At 40.4% G+C, this 19,188-nt stretch overlaps 1 protein-coding gene across 1 annotated transcript in view; it reads left to right on the forward strand.

Annotated features, from left to right (window-relative positions):
- The window catches only part of LOC139739595 (acetyl-CoA carboxylase-like), a gene marked incomplete at its 3' end in the record, with an annotated part of 73,021 nt that overhangs the window by 37,548 nt on the left and 16,285 nt on the right, over positions 1 to 19,188 (forward strand). The window contains exons 7-23 of the mRNA XM_071650199.1: positions 739 to 947; positions 2,151 to 2,314; positions 3,508 to 3,664; positions 4,075 to 4,248; positions 4,831 to 4,922; positions 6,409 to 6,478; positions 7,433 to 7,596; positions 8,228 to 8,378; positions 9,194 to 9,297; positions 9,871 to 10,098; positions 10,758 to 10,952; positions 11,998 to 12,088; positions 12,765 to 12,911; positions 13,730 to 13,918; positions 14,758 to 14,858; positions 15,394 to 15,607; positions 16,182 to 16,409. Coding sequence (XP_071506300.1) covers positions 739 to 947; positions 2,151 to 2,314; positions 3,508 to 3,664; positions 4,075 to 4,248; positions 4,831 to 4,922; positions 6,409 to 6,478; positions 7,433 to 7,596; positions 8,228 to 8,378; positions 9,194 to 9,297; positions 9,871 to 10,098; positions 10,758 to 10,952; positions 11,998 to 12,088; positions 12,765 to 12,911; positions 13,730 to 13,918; positions 14,758 to 14,858; positions 15,394 to 15,607; positions 16,182 to 16,409 — 2,678 coding nt within the window. The remainder of the gene's footprint in view (positions 1 to 738; positions 948 to 2,150; positions 2,315 to 3,507; positions 3,665 to 4,074; positions 4,249 to 4,830; positions 4,923 to 6,408; positions 6,479 to 7,432; positions 7,597 to 8,227; positions 8,379 to 9,193; positions 9,298 to 9,870; positions 10,099 to 10,757; positions 10,953 to 11,997; positions 12,089 to 12,764; positions 12,912 to 13,729; positions 13,919 to 14,757; positions 14,859 to 15,393; positions 15,608 to 16,181; positions 16,410 to 19,188) is intronic.

The raw sequence follows: 19,188 nt of genomic DNA on the forward strand, positions 1-19,188 counted from the left end.
TCTGTTAAGCCCTGTGATATCACCAGAACATTTCATGGGGACAATGGTATTGTTATACTTCATTGGGTTGTCAATATTTAGGGAGATATATCCTGATGATAAAAAAACCCCAAAGGATCCCTTTAATAGCAAGATACTGCAGTCCACATGCACATGCCCTGTAAGGGTTATTCAAGGTCGGCGTGTTTTGGTGCATTGTTTTTTGTTTTCAGTCCAACATCAATCATGCTGCAATCTTGTGGACCCCAAGCAGATAATCTGTGGCTGTTTGGGTTGTGTGTGTGTGTGTGTGTGTGTGTGTAAACTTGATATCAGAGCTGTTACCATCCCCCATATCTTACTTTTAAGGAGTGTGTTCAGTTGATTGTGCTGCAGTGTTTGTCCTGTGTTGGGCTGTTTCCATGCTAGAATTACTTAAAAGTAATGTGTGTTGCACAATACATTCCTTCTGGGAAATTTGGATATTGCAGTAAATTGTTCTGTTGATTACAGGTAGAGCTCTGTTGGAGTGGTATCCATTCTTCTAAATTCTCATAGCGTGAAGAGAAGAAGATGAAAGAAAGCGAGAAGAATAGAGTGAGTCCAGTTGACAAGCAAAGAAATTACAAACATACAGGACATGTAATATACAAAATCTAAAGTACACCGTGTGAAAAAAAAAAAGAATAAGCAATGCATTAGCACAGTTTTATGATTACTCACAGACAGACGTTCTCTTTTGAATGATTTGATAACCAGGTCCTCCGGAAAATGCCATGTGGTCGCTCGGCGACAAGATTGCGTCGTCCATCGTGGCCCAGAGTGCCGGCGTGCCCACTCTCCCGTGGAGTGGCGACGGACTGACCATCGAGTGGTCCGACGATGACACCAAGGCGGGAAAGGTCATCAACATCCCGGACGACCTCTACCGGAAAGGATGCGTGGCAGATGCCGACGAGGGAGTTCAGGTATTTAACCCATTGAGGACGAGCTGATTTTACCATCACACACACTTCCCATAGACACCTGCCCGAATATACTTGTGACTAGTCTTCAAGGGGTTAAAAACAAACCCACAAAAAGTAGGCCAAACTGAATATTCCTTTTCCTGCATAGTTTGAAAGAGTAAGCTCTAAGCTTTAAAATGATATATAACTTGTTAGATTTGACAATCCTAACCCATTTAAAAGTGATTTAAATATTTGAGAGAGATAGGAGTTGCCGTTTCATAGAAAGGGAAGAAAAGAGGATCTAAAGATTAGGGTTTCTGAGGCGTGCTATGCAGAAGGGAGAAAAAAAAGGAACAAAAATTGTCTACATAAAAATTCAAATATCCTGATTTCGGCTTTACTTTAAGCTTCCAAATTTTTCAAAATTTTGACAGTGGGTACAAAAAAGACTATTCTCTATAAAGGTTAGACAAATGTAAAAGATTTGAGTTGGTCAACCCAAATGACATATTTTGGTCTCTTAACTTTTTGTGGGTTTTGAGCTTGGCGGTAACTTATATTCATGTGTCGTGTGTTTATGCGAGGGCTTTACAGGAAGGTCACATGGTAACATTGAGGTTGTGATAGCCCTTCTTATTTTGGGAAGGATCAGGTATTACTCTTTCTGAGAGACTTGTATATGCCATTTGTTTAAAGTGGAAATACTGAGTATGTTGTATTGATGGAACAAAAACCTCCCAAAAAAGTTTTAGCCCTTTATTTCAATTCATCCAAAGAAATTAGAAGTTTGCATGGTCATGTGAATATTTAAAGGATTGAATAGAATTATCGAAGAGCTTTCATTAAATTAGCTTTCTCACACATGTCACAAGTAATCCTCCCGCATGTCTCTTTAGATTTGTCTTATCCAAATGCAAACTCCTTTGCCCCAACTGCTGGAACCGGCCATCGGTGACTAAAGATCAAATCACCCCTGTCAAACTTTATGGTATCATGTAGAATTCCTGGATGACTGTTCCACCACTTACTCCTGTGTGGATTTTCCAGAACTTGTGATGTGGTCATGTTTGTCTGTATGTTTGTTTGTTTGTTTGTTTTACATTTCTGCATCTCTTGGAAAGGGGCGTTGACCAAATAGTACAAAATACTTTGTCAACGTAATGGCTACATGTATGGGCACTTTAAAAAAGGATTGACTGATCATCGATTTTCGTTTTGCAGGCGGCTGAGAGAATCGGATTTCCCATCATGATCAAGGCATCGGAGGGCGGTGGAGGAAAAGGCATCAGGAAAGTGGAGAACAAGGAGGACTTTGCCAGCGCCTTCCGTCAGGTGCAGAATGAGGTCCCCGGCTCGCCCATCTTTGTCATGAAACTGGCCAAGAGGTGAGCTGAACTTGTTGATGATAGCCCCCAGCTTTGTTCTTCAAGATACTGAAGGATGTGCACTTTGTGGTGGTGTATCTTTAGGTGCAAGCAAAATTGAAAACTTTTTGTCTTGTATTTGATAGAAGAGAAACCTACACTGAACAGCGACTGAAGCATGTGGTTAAAGGACAAGTTCACCTTCATAAACATAAGGATTGAGAAAATGCAACAATATTAGTAGAACACATCAGTGAAAGTTTTAGGAAAATTGGACAATCGATGCAAAAGTTATGAATTTTTTAAATTTTTGTGTTGGAACTGCTGGATGAGGAGACTACTACAGCTTGTGAGTCATATGCGTACAACAGTATAAAGAAAATGTAAAAGAAAATTCAACATATTTTCACTTTTTTCGCATAATAAAAGAGCACTTGACTTGCCTCTTTCTAAAGGCAGGGGGAATAATATTACCCATAACATTTGTCGGTAACGAGTCAGGGGAATGTGTACTTTTTTTCAAAAGATGGAATTTTGTGAAATTCTCTTTATATTTTCCTTATATTGTTGTACGCATGTGACATCTAAGTTATTCATACACTGCAGTAGTCTTCTCATCCAGCGGGTACTGCACAAAAACTTCAAAAATTCATAACTTTTGAATGGATTGTCTGATTTTCCTCAAACTTTCAATGATGTGTTCTACTAATATTGCTACATTCTCTCAATCCTTATGTTTATGAAGGTGAACTTATCCTTTAAGTTTTGAGAATGATGCTGCAGTGTGTGTGTGGCATAGTGTTTTGATGATGAATTGGGAAGCATGTCCAGAAATGATAAATGCTTATTGTCATGAGTGCAACATTCAAAGTGCTTACCGCAATATTTCAAATATTTAAGTATGATTTCTATCCTTTGATATTGTTGATACTGTTGAGCGTTTGGTAGTTACAGCCCTGTCTCAGGCAGAAGTGAGACGTAATGTCTGTTTGATAACACAGACTCTTTGGTGTAAGGGTGTACCGTTTTGAATGCACAGTGTATTGTATGCAAGCAAGGCTGTCTGTGCATATTACATTATGTAGTGGCATGTTAGGATGATGATATGCTAATTGCACGAACAATGAGAAGACGCCTTGATGCGAACATACCGCCAGGAGCCAGTGACTGTGTTCCACCTTGCTTTCTTTCCTTTCTTTCCTCCCCACCCCCAGCGCTCGCCACCTCGAGGTTCAGTTGCTAGGAGACAAGTACGGCAACGCCATCTCATTGTTCGGCCGCGACTGTTCCATCCAGCGCCGCCACCAGAAGATCATAGAGGAGGCACCCACCTCCATTGCCAGGGATGATGTCTTCCGGCAGATGGAGATGGTAGATTAATTACTTAACGACCCCCTTCGGAACTCCTCCGTCACTCTCTCTCTCTCATTCTCTCTTAAAGAAACAAACAACACAAACACTGATGGGATATTTAGTTAAAGTGAATAGACAACTGATAATGCAGAGTAATGTGTGTTTATTGCAAGCAAAGATGTAAATTTGATGAGACACATTATAGTTTTAGAAACGTACATGAAGTTCCCTCATGTAACAATGAAAGAGCTGAACTATGGTTACCATATATTTATTGGTCAAAGTGCCTTGACACTGGGTTTTGCTTTGTAGAAATCAGTCTGTTGTCAAGCTATACTTTCATACTGTTTCAGACATTTTGACTACAGAGTTGCATTTTAGTGACTTCTTTTCTGTTGGATTCATTGTCTGCCTCCTTTGTAATATAGGCTGCGGTGAAGCTAGCCAAGATGGTAGGTTACGTCAGCGCCGGGACAGTGGAGTATCTCTACAACGATGAGGATGGGACTTTCTCCTTCCTGGAGTTGAACCCCCGACTGCAAGTGGAACATCCGTGCACGGAGATGGTCGCAGGCGTCAATCTACCCGCCCTGCAGCTTCAGGTTAACCAAAGAAACTAATCAGAATAATATACTTTTTTTTTAAAGGAAGAAAGAAATTGATGCATAGTTTCTTTGCGAAGCACCTTGGCTTTTATTCATTTGTGTATACAGTTTCCAGTCTTATACATTTGTCAGAAGTTGTGTGGTTGTTTAAGGTACAGTAGGTGTATAGTATATGGTGGTTGTGTTTTCGGTATATTTCAACTTTAAGAGACTAATGATGTTGATTCTGTAATGGTTGATTTCAGACAGCTAATGGAGCTAATGGGAATTTTTTCTCTTCTTTTGATAAAGATATATAGGTTCGGTTGGAAATTCATGTTTTCATATGAGTAGCATTAAATAATGAATTTCATGGCATATACATGTATATGCCCTAGATGAGAAAAACTGCAGATGGGGAAATTTGATGAGATGTGCCATCGTATGCACAAGGAGGCCGTTCTTTCTCTAGATATACCACCACGGTGTGCATGATTCTAGCGTCTTTGTTTTTTTGTGTTTGTCGAGAGATCCAATTCATCAGAGGCTACTGATGAATAGATTGCCAGAGGGTCACCTTCATTACGTTGATTGTTCCAGGTTGCCATGGGAATACCTCTCCATCGAATTAAGGACATCCGAGTGCTGTACAGCGAGAGTCCGTGGGAAGACACTCCCATCGACTTCGACAAGTGAGTGGAGATCCCTTTTTTTTTTTGGTCCTTCCTTCTCCTTTTTCAGTGAAAGCAAAAGAAAAGAAAAAAGAAATGCACTTCCTGTTCTGCTCTGAGATAATTCTATGAATCATGGGAATATAAACCAATCTGTGATGAGTACTTTCAGCTGCTCCCATGGTATTGATTATTTCCTGGACAAGGACGAGTAGCTTTTGAATTCTTCGGAACAGAGTCGAGCTGGATTTCAGACCATGGATCTATGGACTCGTAATAGTTGCATTATTCCAAATGCCACATTGTTTTACTCGAGTAGTGTTGTTGGCCACTTCTGCACGTGTGCAAATATGCAACTGAGGAGACGTGATAATGTCTTCTTATCACAACACTCTTATTTGCTTATATGAAATAAATATAATAAAAGCATGGTTTTATTAACAATCTTGCAAGGACACATGCCCCCTAAAGTGATCATTGCTTCAAGACTATAATAATTTGATTGGCAGGATACAGTTTTCCTTTTTGAGTTCATGTAAAAAGGATATTTCATGGAGATTTATGGACAGATTAATGGGAGACTTGTGTGAGGTAATATTCCAAGTTGGTTGCTATTATAAAAGCATGTTTTTATCAACAATCTTGCAAGGACACATGCCCCCTAAAGTGATCATTGCTTCAAGACTACAATGATTTGATTGGAAGGATACAGTTTTCTTTTTTGAGTTCATGTAAAAAGCATATTTCATATTAAGATTTATGGACAGATTAATGGGAGACTTGTGTGAGGTGATATTCCAAGTTGGTTGCTACTTTTGTATATCACTGTCTAGTGAAAACATGCAAAACTTTAGCATCCCATTGCTCTCTTTTATGATATTGTAGATCCGATATGGATGAATCCATAACCATTCTCTTTGTTTGACATGGCTCTCTTTACTATGAAAGAACAACCTGATCATTTTGTGGTGGAATTGCTCTTTGATAAGCAACCTCGCCCTTTGCCTGTAACACTAACATAGTATGCCATCTTTTTCTAGGAGTAATTTTGTACTGAGAAAACAGTTTACGATTTATGTTAAGAATGCTTTATTCATTTGAAAAAAAAAGAAGCACTAACCATGTGTCTTTGAAAAGTGGGAATCCTTTTTCAGCTACTTTTTCTGTAGAATGTGGTAAATATCCTGATTCTGTTTTTGTTGTGCATTTTCTTTTTTCTTAAAATGGCATTTATAATTGTTCAAGGGCATGGACTATTGTTTAGACAGCAGTCTATGGTTATTGTCTGTGTACTCCAGACTCTGTGCACAAGACAGGGCATTAAATGCTTGAAAGCTTCCATTTTGAATATACATATTACATATAGACATACAGTGATTACAGTCATGTGCAGATATTAAAAGAGATTTTTGGCAAGGTAGCTGTTCGTACAGTGTTCTTGTTTTTTCTATTTGACTTGCTTCATGACTTTGATTGTAACAATCGGTCCCCCCTCCTCGCATTTCAGTCCTCCGAAGCCGCCAACTCCCAAAGGTCATGTGATTGCCTGTCGAATCACCAGTGAGAACCCTGACGAGGTAAATGAGCTCCTATTGGCGAACTTGTAGTCTGTAAAGGTATGGTCTTGCCCCTTACAAAGAATGAGAGGTGGCATCGCGATGAAGTCAGTAGTGAAGTCACTGCCTGTGCATTATCATGAACAAGGACAAGACAAAAAATATTGAAGCTGTTATCTTTGTTCTATCTGACAGAGACAAAACTTCAGCAGCATTGCTACATTGTAGTCTGTTTCAAGTTCTTTGGAATTCATCAGACTTTGGAAATACTTCTATTGATACTAAGAAGTTGCCAAGATTTGATCTCCCCCCCCCAAAAAAAAAAAAAAGAAAAAAGAAAAAAAGAAAAATAGAAAAAAGAAGAAGACTAAAATGAACAAGGACTATGTGCAAAGCCACCAATTTTCCCTGAGATATTTCTAATTGTGTGTCCGGTCTCACCTATTATCTTCCTGCCTTATAGAGTATATTTAGATGTAATCTCTGTTGAGACAAAAAGAAGATAGAAAAGAAAGCTCAAAAAGAAAGCAGAGTAGTTTTGAAATTGTGTTTGTTTATTGTGTGTTTGTTTTGTTTTTTTTAGTTTCAACAATGTGGGGATAATTTTCAGGTTGTTGTACTGACACTCCAACAAGCAGCTTGCATTAAGACCCTCTCTCAAGCCTCAAGAGAGGTCTTTGATCATAGCCTTCAATTTTCTTCAATTTTGTTTGCATGTGTGATTGCGTAGTCCAAAATTGAGCCTATGTGCAGTTATGTACTGTTTCAATGGTATGAGTTCTGTATGTCGGGTTGGAATTTCACGTGGTGTGTCATTAATAAATGATACGAATCCTCTTGATACATATCATTACATTTACGAGTATCTAGATATAAGATTCCAACTCGCCTTTAAAAAAGAAAAGAAAAGAAAAACATATCTTTACACATCGCTTAACTCGGCCATTATGCTTGACTGTTCAAATTGACTACCAGGGATTCAAGCCAAGCGCCGGAACGGTGTCGGAACTGAACTTCCGCAGCAACAAGAACGTGTGGGGCTACTTCAGCGTAGCGGCCTCAGGCGGGCTGCACGAGTTTGCCGACTCCCAGTTTGGTCACTGCTTCGCCTGGGGGGAGGACAGAGAGGACGCCAGAGAGTGAGTGTAGTCCTCTGTCTTGCCATCGCACCTCGTATTTTACTTACCTTGTCTCTCAGAATGATGGCCTCTAATTGGTTGATTGCAGAGAGAGGAGGAACTTCAAAAAGTTTTATGAACTGCTGAGATAGGCCACAGACTAACAATGTCAGTGAAAAAAAACCTCCCAAAAACTAATGGTGTTAAAAGACAACATACTGAAATGGTGTCATTGATATACAACTGTAATGATAATAATAATAATGATGAAAATAATAATAACAATGATAATAATAATAATAATAATAATAATAATAATAATAATAATAATAATAATAATAATAATAATAATAATAATGCTAATAATAATAACAATAAAAATGATAAAAATGATAATGATAATAATGATAACAATATCAATAAATATAATGATAATAATAATGATAATAACAATAATAATAATATGGTCTTCTTTATCCAGGGTAGCCTCTGTAATGTTGCCACTGCTCTTAGATTACCAGATGGCCCTGCCATTATTTTACCCTAGAGTTGTCATGAAACTGTACTTTGACCCTCAAAGTGATAAAAGCAATGGTTGACAGAGTCAAATCCTTTTTTTTTAATTCTTTTTCTTTTCTAAATTGCATCTAAGGAACATGATAGTAGCCCTGAAGGAGCTGTCAATTCGTGGTGACTTCCGTACCACAGTGGAGTACCTCATCATGCTGCTGGGAACCGAATCTTTCCAGACCAACGACTTCAGCACCGCCTGGCTGGACCGCCTCATTGCAGAGAAAGTCCAGGTAGGTCAAGTGAATCCTATCAAAGAAAATGAGAGTGTCGTAGAGTAGTCCGTAATGCATTTCCATGTGCGAGAAAAAATTGGGTGGAAAAGGGCATATTCTTGTGTTAGAGTTTCCACGCGTCTAGCTAGTCATGAGCGTCTGACTCAAAAATGCAAGAACAGTCCTGAATTCAATTTAATTTTTCTGAGGATAAGATGACAAAAGCATTCCTCTATAGTGCATCCTCTCTCTCAAGACAAATTGTAGTCCAGACTTTTGTTTTTACTCCTCAAAGAGTCTGTCTGATGGCTGCATTCTGCAAGGATTTTTTTTTTTAAATGCAAAGCCAAAAGCATATCCTTAATTTTGATAGGAGCTAGGAATAGGTTGTCACACTTTAAAAGAAAGACATAGAGAGAAAATCATTTTATCAGGGATTTCCATCTCAGTAGCTGATGATAGCCCTTCTCTCTGGTAAATATTGCAGCCAAATAAAAAGTTAGCTTCTCAAGTCATTATGGCAACTTACTACTATATGTTTATGTTTACAGAAAACCTTGTGACAACACTTGTGGCTGTCTATTTTCTCTGCCCCTCCTTGAAAATCCTGCTATTTGTTTTATCATTTCCACTTATGGTGTACTGATTTTGCACATGTTTGATATTTTGTTTCTAAAAGTTGGTAATAATTAGCCCTTCTTTTTTTTTGGGGGGGGGAGGAGGGGAGGGGGATGCTTCAGACTTGTGCCTTGTTATTTGATGGTGTTATTTTTAGAATTTGTTTGTGAGAAAAAATGTGACAAATTGCATGATTTTTGTCTTGCTGTTTTCAGGCAGAGAAACCTGACCCCGTGCTTGGGGTCATCATCGGTTCTATTCACATCGCCGATGCCTCCATTCAAGAGAACTTCTCCAACTACCTCAGCAACCTGGAAAGGTAAGCTGTGTATTCTGTAGCCTCTGAAGATTGACGTCTTGCTCTTGCAGACCTCATTTCAAGGTGGTCCAGTCTTGTATACCACCATGCAGAAAAGCTCTGTCAGGTTACCTGGGCATTGTCTGCAATATGTATCATTATTTCATGCTGAAAGAGAGGTATGATATAACACAATTTGGCCAACAAAGAGAGTGTCATTATATATACTGAACGAGATTCGATATGAATGAATTTGATGATGATAATAAAATCTTGTGTATCGTCAGTGGTTGCCAATTTTATATGGTGTTCAGAGAACTGGCCATGATGTTGGAATAAACCTATTAAAGTAGACAGCAGGAAAGTAAAATTTAGATTCACATTTCATTGTCACCTTTAAGGTAGCTGGTGCAGAACACAGATATTGGGATAGTACAGTATTCACCAACATGAGAAACCGGGGGCAAGTTTCACAATCATGTCTAGTAGGTTATGAAACAGAGAAATAGCGCCCGTGGCAGACAGTTTGAAGTGCGACACGCGAGTGCTTCCTGTCTCATATTTCTAAACTCCTCGTCACATTCCCCGCGATAGGGGTCAGGTCCTACCCGCCTCCACCCTGACCAACGCCCGCGACGTGGACCTGATCTACGAGGGCAACAAGTACGAGACGGAGGTGACGCGCCAGGGCCCCACCAGCTACTTCCTGTGCATGAACGGCTCCACCGTGGAGGCGGAGATCTTCAGGATGGCCGATGGGGGGCTGCTCATCTCCTATGATGGCAGCAGCTACGCCACCTACATGAAAGAGCAGGTTGATAGGTACGTGGGCAAAGATGCAGGCGCGGTCGTTCGTTCGTTCCCTGAAGTGGGTGATCTTTAATTTGAGAGGGCGCTCTTCCCCTTATAATTGAATACTGAAATGAGCCCTCAACGCGTAATTCTCGATATTCCTTTCATTGCGTTTATTATGATTTTCAGAGCCGAGAGGGGACAAAAAGGATGATATTCACAAGACATGTGCAAAACAGTTGTCGGTCATGATGGCAGTTGTGTGTAGCAACATGAGCACACTCACTGAGAATTCTGTTAAAGGTATGCATTGTTTGGACTGAGAGTGAATGGATGCTGGCAGCAGACAGTTTCTTAAAAGTTGTCTTTCTTGCTCGTTCGGAAACTGTTGTTTTTGTTTTTTCTTGTATGTTTGTTTGTGTCTTTAGACTGGTGCAGAGAGAGGGTTTTAGACCAAGAAGTCAAATCAACATTTTGGAATGAACATAAGTGAAATAAAGAGCTGATATGAGACTTAAACATTTACATCTCCATGTTTATTTTACTGTTTGTGAGAAACAAGTAAAAAGAAGACTGCTTATGGTTTCCAAAGTAGAAAAAAAAACAACAACCAACATATTGACCCAGTAATGCTCCTTACATCAGCAATTAGCTCACACGATGCTTCCCTCTCTCATTTCTCTCACCAGTTACCGCATCACCATCGGCATCCAGACCTGCATCTTTGAGAAGGAGAACGACCCGACCGTGCTCCGGTCCCCATCGGCGGGCAAGCTCATCAACTTCGTGGTGGAGGACGGGGGACACGTGTACGCCGGCCAGCCGTACGCGGAGATCGAAGTCATGAAGATGGTCATGAGCCTGAGGGTCAACGAGTCGGGATGGTGAGTGATGCTGGAGTGGGAGGATGGGGGAGCGCGAGGGAGAATGAGCAATGGAGTGGGAGTTAAATGTAGTATGCGTGTGTGTATACTTGTGTGTGTGTGTGTGTGTGTGTGTATATGTGAGAAAGGGGGGGTGGGAGGAGGGGTAGAAAGATGAAGTGTGTATGTGTGTGTGCATATTTACATGATAGAGAGAGAGAGATACATATATAGATAGATAAGATGAATCGTGCAGTTGTGTGTGTGTGTGTTTTCGGAAGAAATTGTGATACTGTATCTGTGGTGAAAATTTTCCTAGGCTGGCTTTCCCATTTTCTTAAAGTTTGAATGCATCTTGATAGTACTTGTACTTGTATATGTAGAGATGTCAGCCTATTCAGCTCACAATTCCATCATACACTGATGCCTTCCCTTCACTCCCAACCCTCTCTCTTCCCCCCCCCCCATGTTTTTTTCCCTCTCTCTTTCTCAAATAGACACAAAAATAGTTCTTAACGGTGCACCATGTATTCTTTGTAGGGTATGTGTTTGGCCCTGAAAGAGGCCTACCCAAACACATACTGTAAAAGTGGATATTTTCGCGCGACTAATTTTTCGCGATTGGCCGGGTAAGAAGAGGTTCGCATGTTTTTAATTCCGCGGAATCAAGACATCACGCACAGGAACATATGGCAAGCAAAAATATTCACGTGCTTTTATTTTCGCGCTGGTTTCTGGTTGCGCGAAATGCGCGAAAATTTCAACACCGCGAAAATTTCCACTTTTACAGTACCCAAGAAAGAATACGTGGTGCACTGTTAAGCCTTCTACCACCCAACGTTCTACCACCATGGAAGCCTTCAAAGATTTTGAAAATAGTTCTTTTTGTGCTTTTCATTTTCTGAGCATCAAAAACATTGAGTAGCCATCTTTTATGAGATTTTCCTTTCACCTTTTCTCATAGATTTAGAGATTTTATGGTGTCCAAGTGTCAGGATGTCCACAATAGTTGTGTGCTCTTCATGACTTTTGGCTTCATTCTTCTGCTTCTTTTGTTGTCCTACAGCATCCACTATGTGAAAAGGGCTGGAGCCGTGCTTGACCAAGGCAGTGTAGTGGCCAAACTGGACCTGGACGACCCCAGCAGAGTGCAGAAGGTAATTAAAGCTTTGGGCTTTCCTGGCTGATATGTACTGCCTTCTGTCAGTCATGTGCTTGATCCAGCTGATAGGGCATTCTTAACGACGTCATATATGGAGATTTTTATTCCCGTCTCTCCATATTTACGCCATAATCAACAGATTTCAAAGATATTAGATTTATTGGCACCTTTGTTGCTGTGATTGTGAATGGGACATCTTCAGCCAAGAAATCATATTAAGAAGCAGTTTGAATGGCAACAAGTTTATTAGATGTGCTTGGCCATAAAACTATGATTGAATATTGGTAGTTTATGTTATTCTGACTTTCTAGGATGATTGTCAAAGTTTCGAACCACGCTGTTTTTTATCATCAGTATAGTTGTTCCTGTTATCAGTTTCAATTAAGAGACTGATATACTCGTTGACAATGATTTTTATCATTTCTCATCATGTCATCTATATTATGACATTGCGTTATCACTGAGCAGATGTTCGTTTCGGATAAGTGTGTGTGTGCTGTGTGAGGAAGCTCTTCCTAAACTGCTTGATTTATTCTGGAGAAACTTTGGAAGAGCAACTTGTATTGTACTATAGAATTAAAGACAACAATACTGAAAAAAAAAAAAATCACTGAGTGAAATGCGTATAAGTTAAAACAATTCTTTTTTTTTCTTATTTTCCTTCCCCATAGGCGCAAGTCTTCACTGGTAAATTCCCAGATCCCACCGGCGTTCAGAACGTGGGCTACAAACTCAACCAGAAGTTCCGCAAAATCAAGGAAGCTGCTGATAACATCATGAATGGCTACTGTCTTTCTGATCCTCACTTTACCAAGAAGGTAGGAAACTGCCACCGCATACTAGAATTCATGAAATCTTAAGAGAATTAAATAACTTAATTTGCCACAGAATAATACTGTACACACCATATATTTTCATGAGTTTGATATTTTGTGAATTGTGACTTGCGAGGCATTTTCACACATTATTGAATTCACAGTCGAGAACCAAAATAAGAAATTGAGAAGTAATCATTATGCCTTTTCAGGAGAAAATTTGTGATTTTCCACCTGGGAATACAATATACAGTACGTTTGTGTTACAGGAGGCAATATTTTCCGAAGTTAAGTTGCTTAATTTTGTTCATATAATTTGACTCATGAAATTTGTGAAAATGAAAACACCACGAAATATACCGGTTATAAAGTGTGATATCACTGAAAGAAAATGAAGTCAGTGAAATTGCTCGTTTCAGTTGAAAAATGATTGTAAGTATTGAAAGAAGTTTTAGGAAGTTTGCACATGACAGACTAAAGAAAGATTTCTCTATAAAACTGGGTGAGTGTCTGAGAGAGGAAACTGTGCTGTGTATAAACCAACTTAGGTAAAACATTCATCACTCATGAATTCTTTACTTTAGTCTTTGCTCTAATACACAAGAGAGATTACATGCAAGAGGAAATGAAGCCAAAGATGAACTGGACAGTCAGCAGGCAGATTGCACCACCAATATGTGCAATTCCAAGTGAACTACATTTAAGATATAAAGACAGGAGTTAGAATTTCTGCTGTATTGAAAGGTTTTCTTTCATTTGTCTTTGCCACCAACCCCAATAATGATTTTGCTCCCCTCCTCCTCCCATTATTACCCCACCAGTGCACCGATATCACCGACAAGCTGATGTCCGCCCTGCGAGACCCCGCCCTGCCCCTCCTGGAGATGCAGGCGATGGTAGCCAGCATCTCCGGCCGGGTGCCCTCCAGCGTGGAGTCGGAGATACGCAGACTCCTCAACAACTACAGCAGCAACATCACCTCCGTGCTCTGCCAGTTCCCCAGCCAGCAGGTCAGGCTTCAGTTCAAATTATGACCCATGCCTCCATCACCACATCCACTACTTTTGTCGATCAACTCTAGCTTAGTCCCAGCTCTCTCTCTCTCTCTTTATTGTGTCGTCTTAGAAAAAGCTCTTCAGATAAACATGAACAACAACAAACAATAAAAACCCTGGTTTAATCCCACCAGCTGAATTTATTAAAAAATGGGTTTAATTTACACTTTGCCATGACTCAAGACTGTCTAACGTACCTGATGAACATACTCTCCATGTTGATAGGCACAATTTGTGGGATTTTGCGCAGGATGTCACAGTCCAAAGGTCAACATATTCTTGTCATATTGTAATTGCTGTTGGTTATGTAGATGGAAGTAGGTTGTCCATAGTGTGTGCAGTCCTGGCTGTCACATTGAGTTGAACTGAGGTTTAATGATGAGTAATGTAATAGAATTGTAATCCAGTAGAAACCCTCTTCATGCAGTATATATATGCAGAGCATTTTTGGTCTGGATCTTATCGAAGGAAGGTTAATATAATGTAGCCTCTCTCAAACTCTTTTTTTTTTTTCTTATTTTCTTTTTTTGGGCAATACCGTTTACATGTGGGTGTTATGTTTTTACTGAGATATGACTACAGCAAGAAATTGCAAATCTGAGTTCAGCTGCAAAATTCAGATATATAGAATAGGGTGCATTAGCGTAATGGCAGTGTAGAGCAGTTTCAACAGTGAGTAGAGATCTACCCATTACTGCAGGAGAGGTGACAGATGTATTCATGTTTATGTGGTTTGGGCTTGACTCATTCTTATTGAGCTGCTTTGTGAAACTGATGTCTGCATCCTGTTTCAGATCGCCAACGTGTTGGATCGCTATGCAGCCACACTCCAGAAGAAGGCGGACAGAGAGACGTTCTTCATGCACACTCAGGGCATCGTGCAGCTGGTTCAGAGGTGAGAAGAACTCTTCCATCCATGGGGGAATCTTCTGAAAGGGGAAATGAAAAATCAGGGACAGCATGATGCTAGCGGAGGTTTCTCAAGCTCTGCCTGTAAAGTTCCATGTGGTTTCCCCCTTCTTGAGGATTTCAAACGGTTTCAAATCCACTCCCATTTCTACATGTTTAGAATAGTATTTCATGAAAGTATCATGTGATCATTCTGGTAACAAATTAAAAGAGAGCAAGGGGGAAAAAAAGATATTCAGATTTGTTTGGTCCACAGAACCACACTTCTTAGTTCATCACCCTGGTTTGTATAAATAAGTGTGGTATACTGTAAAAGCGGAAATTTTTGCTGAAGTAACGTTTCGTGCTCAGCTGGGTAAAGTTGATTTTGCCCATTTTTAATTCCTTGGAATGAAAACATCCAAAGCTGTTACATTAACAAGCAAAAATATTCACATACTTTTATTTGCACACTAGTTTCGAAATGCGCAAATATTTCCACTTTGGCAGAATTAAATTGAAAAAACACAAATTCCCGCCAGGTATCGGAACGGCATCCGGGGACACATGAAGTCCATCATCCAGGAGCTGCTGCAGCGCTACCTGGAGGTGGAACGCCGCTTCCAGCAGGGCCCCTACGACAAGTGCATCGTGGCCCTGCGGGACGAGTTCAAGGGTGACATGACCTCCGTCTTCAACATCATCTTCTCGCACTGCAAGGTCCAGAGCAAGAACAAGCTGGTGGTCGGACTCATTGTGAGTGCAGCACTTGAATCAATTCTCAGCCCCTCCTTTTTATCTCTCCTTTTGTTGTATCTTCATTTTCAGTTGACTCAATTTCCATCCTTCCAAATTTTAACTCAAGAACTGCTTGTCGCAGTCTCTTGCTTTGTCTGCACATCTTCAGTACTCGTATTCTTCAATACCCTACTTTCTCATAACTTGATGATGCACTTTAATTGTTTTTTTTTACAGCTTTAATAGGCTAGGGTTCATAGGAAATGTGCACACTCCTGGCTTTTGATTCAAATGATGATAGAATAGTGAAATGAGGACTTTCACAATTTGTTAGTTCTTGAATATTACGTGTGATTTTACTTCTCTTAGTTTTAGCTGAAAATCGTAATTCAGATGCTCTTGATAGGAATATGTTTTATTTTCTTTTTTCCTGTTGCAGATTTTTTATATTTTTCAACAAAATAAGACCCTTACAAGGCATTATGACATGAACAAACACTCAACTCATGGGAGAGTTAGAAATAGTCAGAAAATGGGGCAAAGTATGTATAAAAGAAAACTTCTCACATTTCCCTTTTTCTGTCTGACCCAGGATCGGCTGAGCAGCAGGGAGTCGGGTCTGACAGACGAGCTGACGCCCATTCTGGGCAAGCTGACAACTCTCAATAAGACGGACAACTCCAAGGTGGCCCTGCGGTCCCGCCAGGCCCTGATCGCTGCCCACCAGCCCTCCTACGAACTCAGGCACAACCAGGTGGAGTCCATCTTCCTCTCGGCCATCGACATGTACGGCCACCAGTACTGCCCAGACAGCCTCAAGGTAAAAGATTTTGATACAAGAAAAGTTTAAGTTCTGTAAGAACCTTTGTATGTAGTGCACTCATGTTTAAGATGCACCCTGACTTTGGGAGTCAGCAAATAAAAAAAAAAACAGAAACAAAACAAAAACAAAATCTACTAAGAATTTGTACCAAAATCTTGTGTGCATTTAACACACAAGGAGTAAGTATGTCGACTGGGGGCATGTCACACAGCATCTCCCTTCCTTTTCTACTGTAACCGGAGAGAAGTAGTTGTTAAAAGAGTGGAAGGCGCAATACACATTTAAGTGTGCCAATGCACAAATGCCACTACAGACGCTAGAAGTTATTGAATGTGAATATTCATATGATATCGATTATTTCTGCTGCATATTCATAATGGTCGCTGGCATTGTGGAAGACTTGCTACTTCATGGAAACAACTTAATGGATTACATATCAGCATATCATATATTATCGTATCACTATATGTGTGTATCAGCACAAATAGATAGCAGCACATGCACTTACCAGTGCAGCACTTGCAAGTGTATTGTTGATTGTTACGGCAGTGTTGTATAAATCAGTGTTAATTATTATTCTCATGGTCGGACATCCGGGTATTTTGCTTGTCACGGGGTCATGGATAGCGGTGGAGTGAAAACAAACAGTCGCGTGAGCCTGGAGTGGTAACGCTGTACGTGTTTTCTGCCGGGGCGCCCCGCGAGCATAGCGCTAGCGCAAGCTGTACTACTGTAGCTGTGCGGGCGGCAGGATTAGGCCCTAGGCCTACCCTAAATTAGGCCCTACCCTAAGCCTACTACAGTACTAACGTTAGGCCTGTAGACCTACCTGAAGTTTCTATGAGGTACTAAGTAAGCGTAGATATCGGGGTAGGGCCTACTCAAAGAGGTTCTACTGCACATCTGGCCATTTTGTCGGGTCGTTGATCCAGAGTCCTGCCGCGATTTCATACGGGCACAGGTCCAGTCCGACTGCCTTCAACTTGGCAAAATACCGGGACCGATCGATCGACAGGATCCAGATTATTAGAATATTGCTGGCAAGACATGATGCATGTATCTCATGAATGATGGCACAAATGACAAAATGAATAATGAAAAACAGTCCCCATGTCTGCGTAGAGTTGCACATAAATTATACGCGTCGCACATGCACAGCATGCAGTATGCGCATTATGCAGGCTTAGCGCTTGCAAGCTGTTTGTTTTCACTCCAGTCAACCGGAAGTGACGTGTAGCCGACCGCAAGAATACCCCCACCCACACATAGTGTGTAGGGGGGGTATATAGGAATCACTCTGAGGTCGGGTGGCCGGTCGGTCCGTCGGTCGGTCGGTCGGTCGGTCGGTCGGGCGGGCGGTCGGGCGGTCGGTCCGTTGCAAAATCTTGTGGATCGAACTCCTCTCTCATTTTTTGAGCAATTGACCCCAAATTTGGCATGTGTGACCACTATCGAAGGTAGATGTGCAAGACACCTTTTTCGTTAGTATCGTGTAATGCGTTGCCATGGCAACGGCATATTTTCATAAAAACTTGTGGATTGAACTACTCTCTCATTTTTAAACCAATTTACCCCAAATTTAGCATGTGTGACCGCTATCTAAGGAAGATGTGCAAGACACCTTTTTTGTTACTATTGCACAATGGGTTGCCATGGCAACGGCAAATTTTAAAGAAATCTTGCAAAATTTTGTGGATCGAACTCCTCTCTCATTTTTTGAGCAATTGACCCCAAATTTGGCATGTGTGACCGCTATCAAAGGTAGATGTGCAAGACACCTTTTTCGTTAATATGGCATAATGCGTTGCCATGGCAACGGCAAATTTTCCTAAAATCTTGTGGATCGAACAACTTTCTCATTTTTTGAGCAATTAATTTCAAATTTGGCATGTGTGACTGCTACCACAGGCCAATGTGCAAGACACCTTTTTCATTAGTATTTCATACTGCGTTGCCATGGCAACGGCAGATTTTCATAAAAATCTTACAAAATGTTGTGGATCGAACTACTCTCTCAGTTTTGTGACAATTCAGTTTGAATTTGGGATATGTGATCAATGTACTATATAGTTGTGCCAAAACATCTTTGGTGTGTGCGTTAAAAAATCTGTTACCATGGCAACGGCAGTTTTTTTTTTAACCAATCATACAAAAATGTGTAGATAAATCTCACTCCTTCAGTTTTTAAGCATATGGCTCGAAAATTGGCACATGTGACCACTGTGGTACGTAGATGTGCGTACTTACTCTTTCGTCATTGGTGATCAATGTGTTGCCATGGTAACGGCATAGTTTGAATGAAAATCAAATGAAAATATTGTGGATTCAGATAACTCCCTCAATCTTTGAGCATTTGGCTTGAAATTTGGCACATGTGACCACTATAGTATATGGATGTGTAAACTTAATCATTCGTCAGTGATGAACAATGCGTTGCCATGGTAACGAGTTTTTTTTACCGAAAAGCTTACAGAAATATTGTGGATTCGGCTAACTCCCGTAGTCTGTGAGCATTTAGCTTGAAATTTGGCACACATAACCACTGTGGTACGTAGATGTGTAAACTTAATCTTTCGTCAGTGGTGATCAGTGTGTTGCCATGGTAACGGCATATTTTGAATGAAAATCATACAAAAATATTGTGGATTCAGTTAACTCCCTCAGTCTTTAATCATTTGGCTTGAAATTTGGCACATGTGACCACTGTAGTGTATAGATGTGTAAACTTGATCTTTCGTCAGTGGTGAACAATGTGTTGCCATGGTAACAGCATCTT

The sequence above is a fragment of the Diadema antillarum genome, unplaced genomic scaffold (genome assembly GCF_040938485.1).
Source record: "Diadema antillarum isolate AM-2024a unplaced genomic scaffold, OU_Dant_1.0 seq00000807_RagTag, whole genome shotgun sequence".
Lineage (NCBI taxonomy): Eukaryota > Metazoa > Echinodermata > Echinoidea > Diadematoida > Diadematidae > Diadema > Diadema antillarum.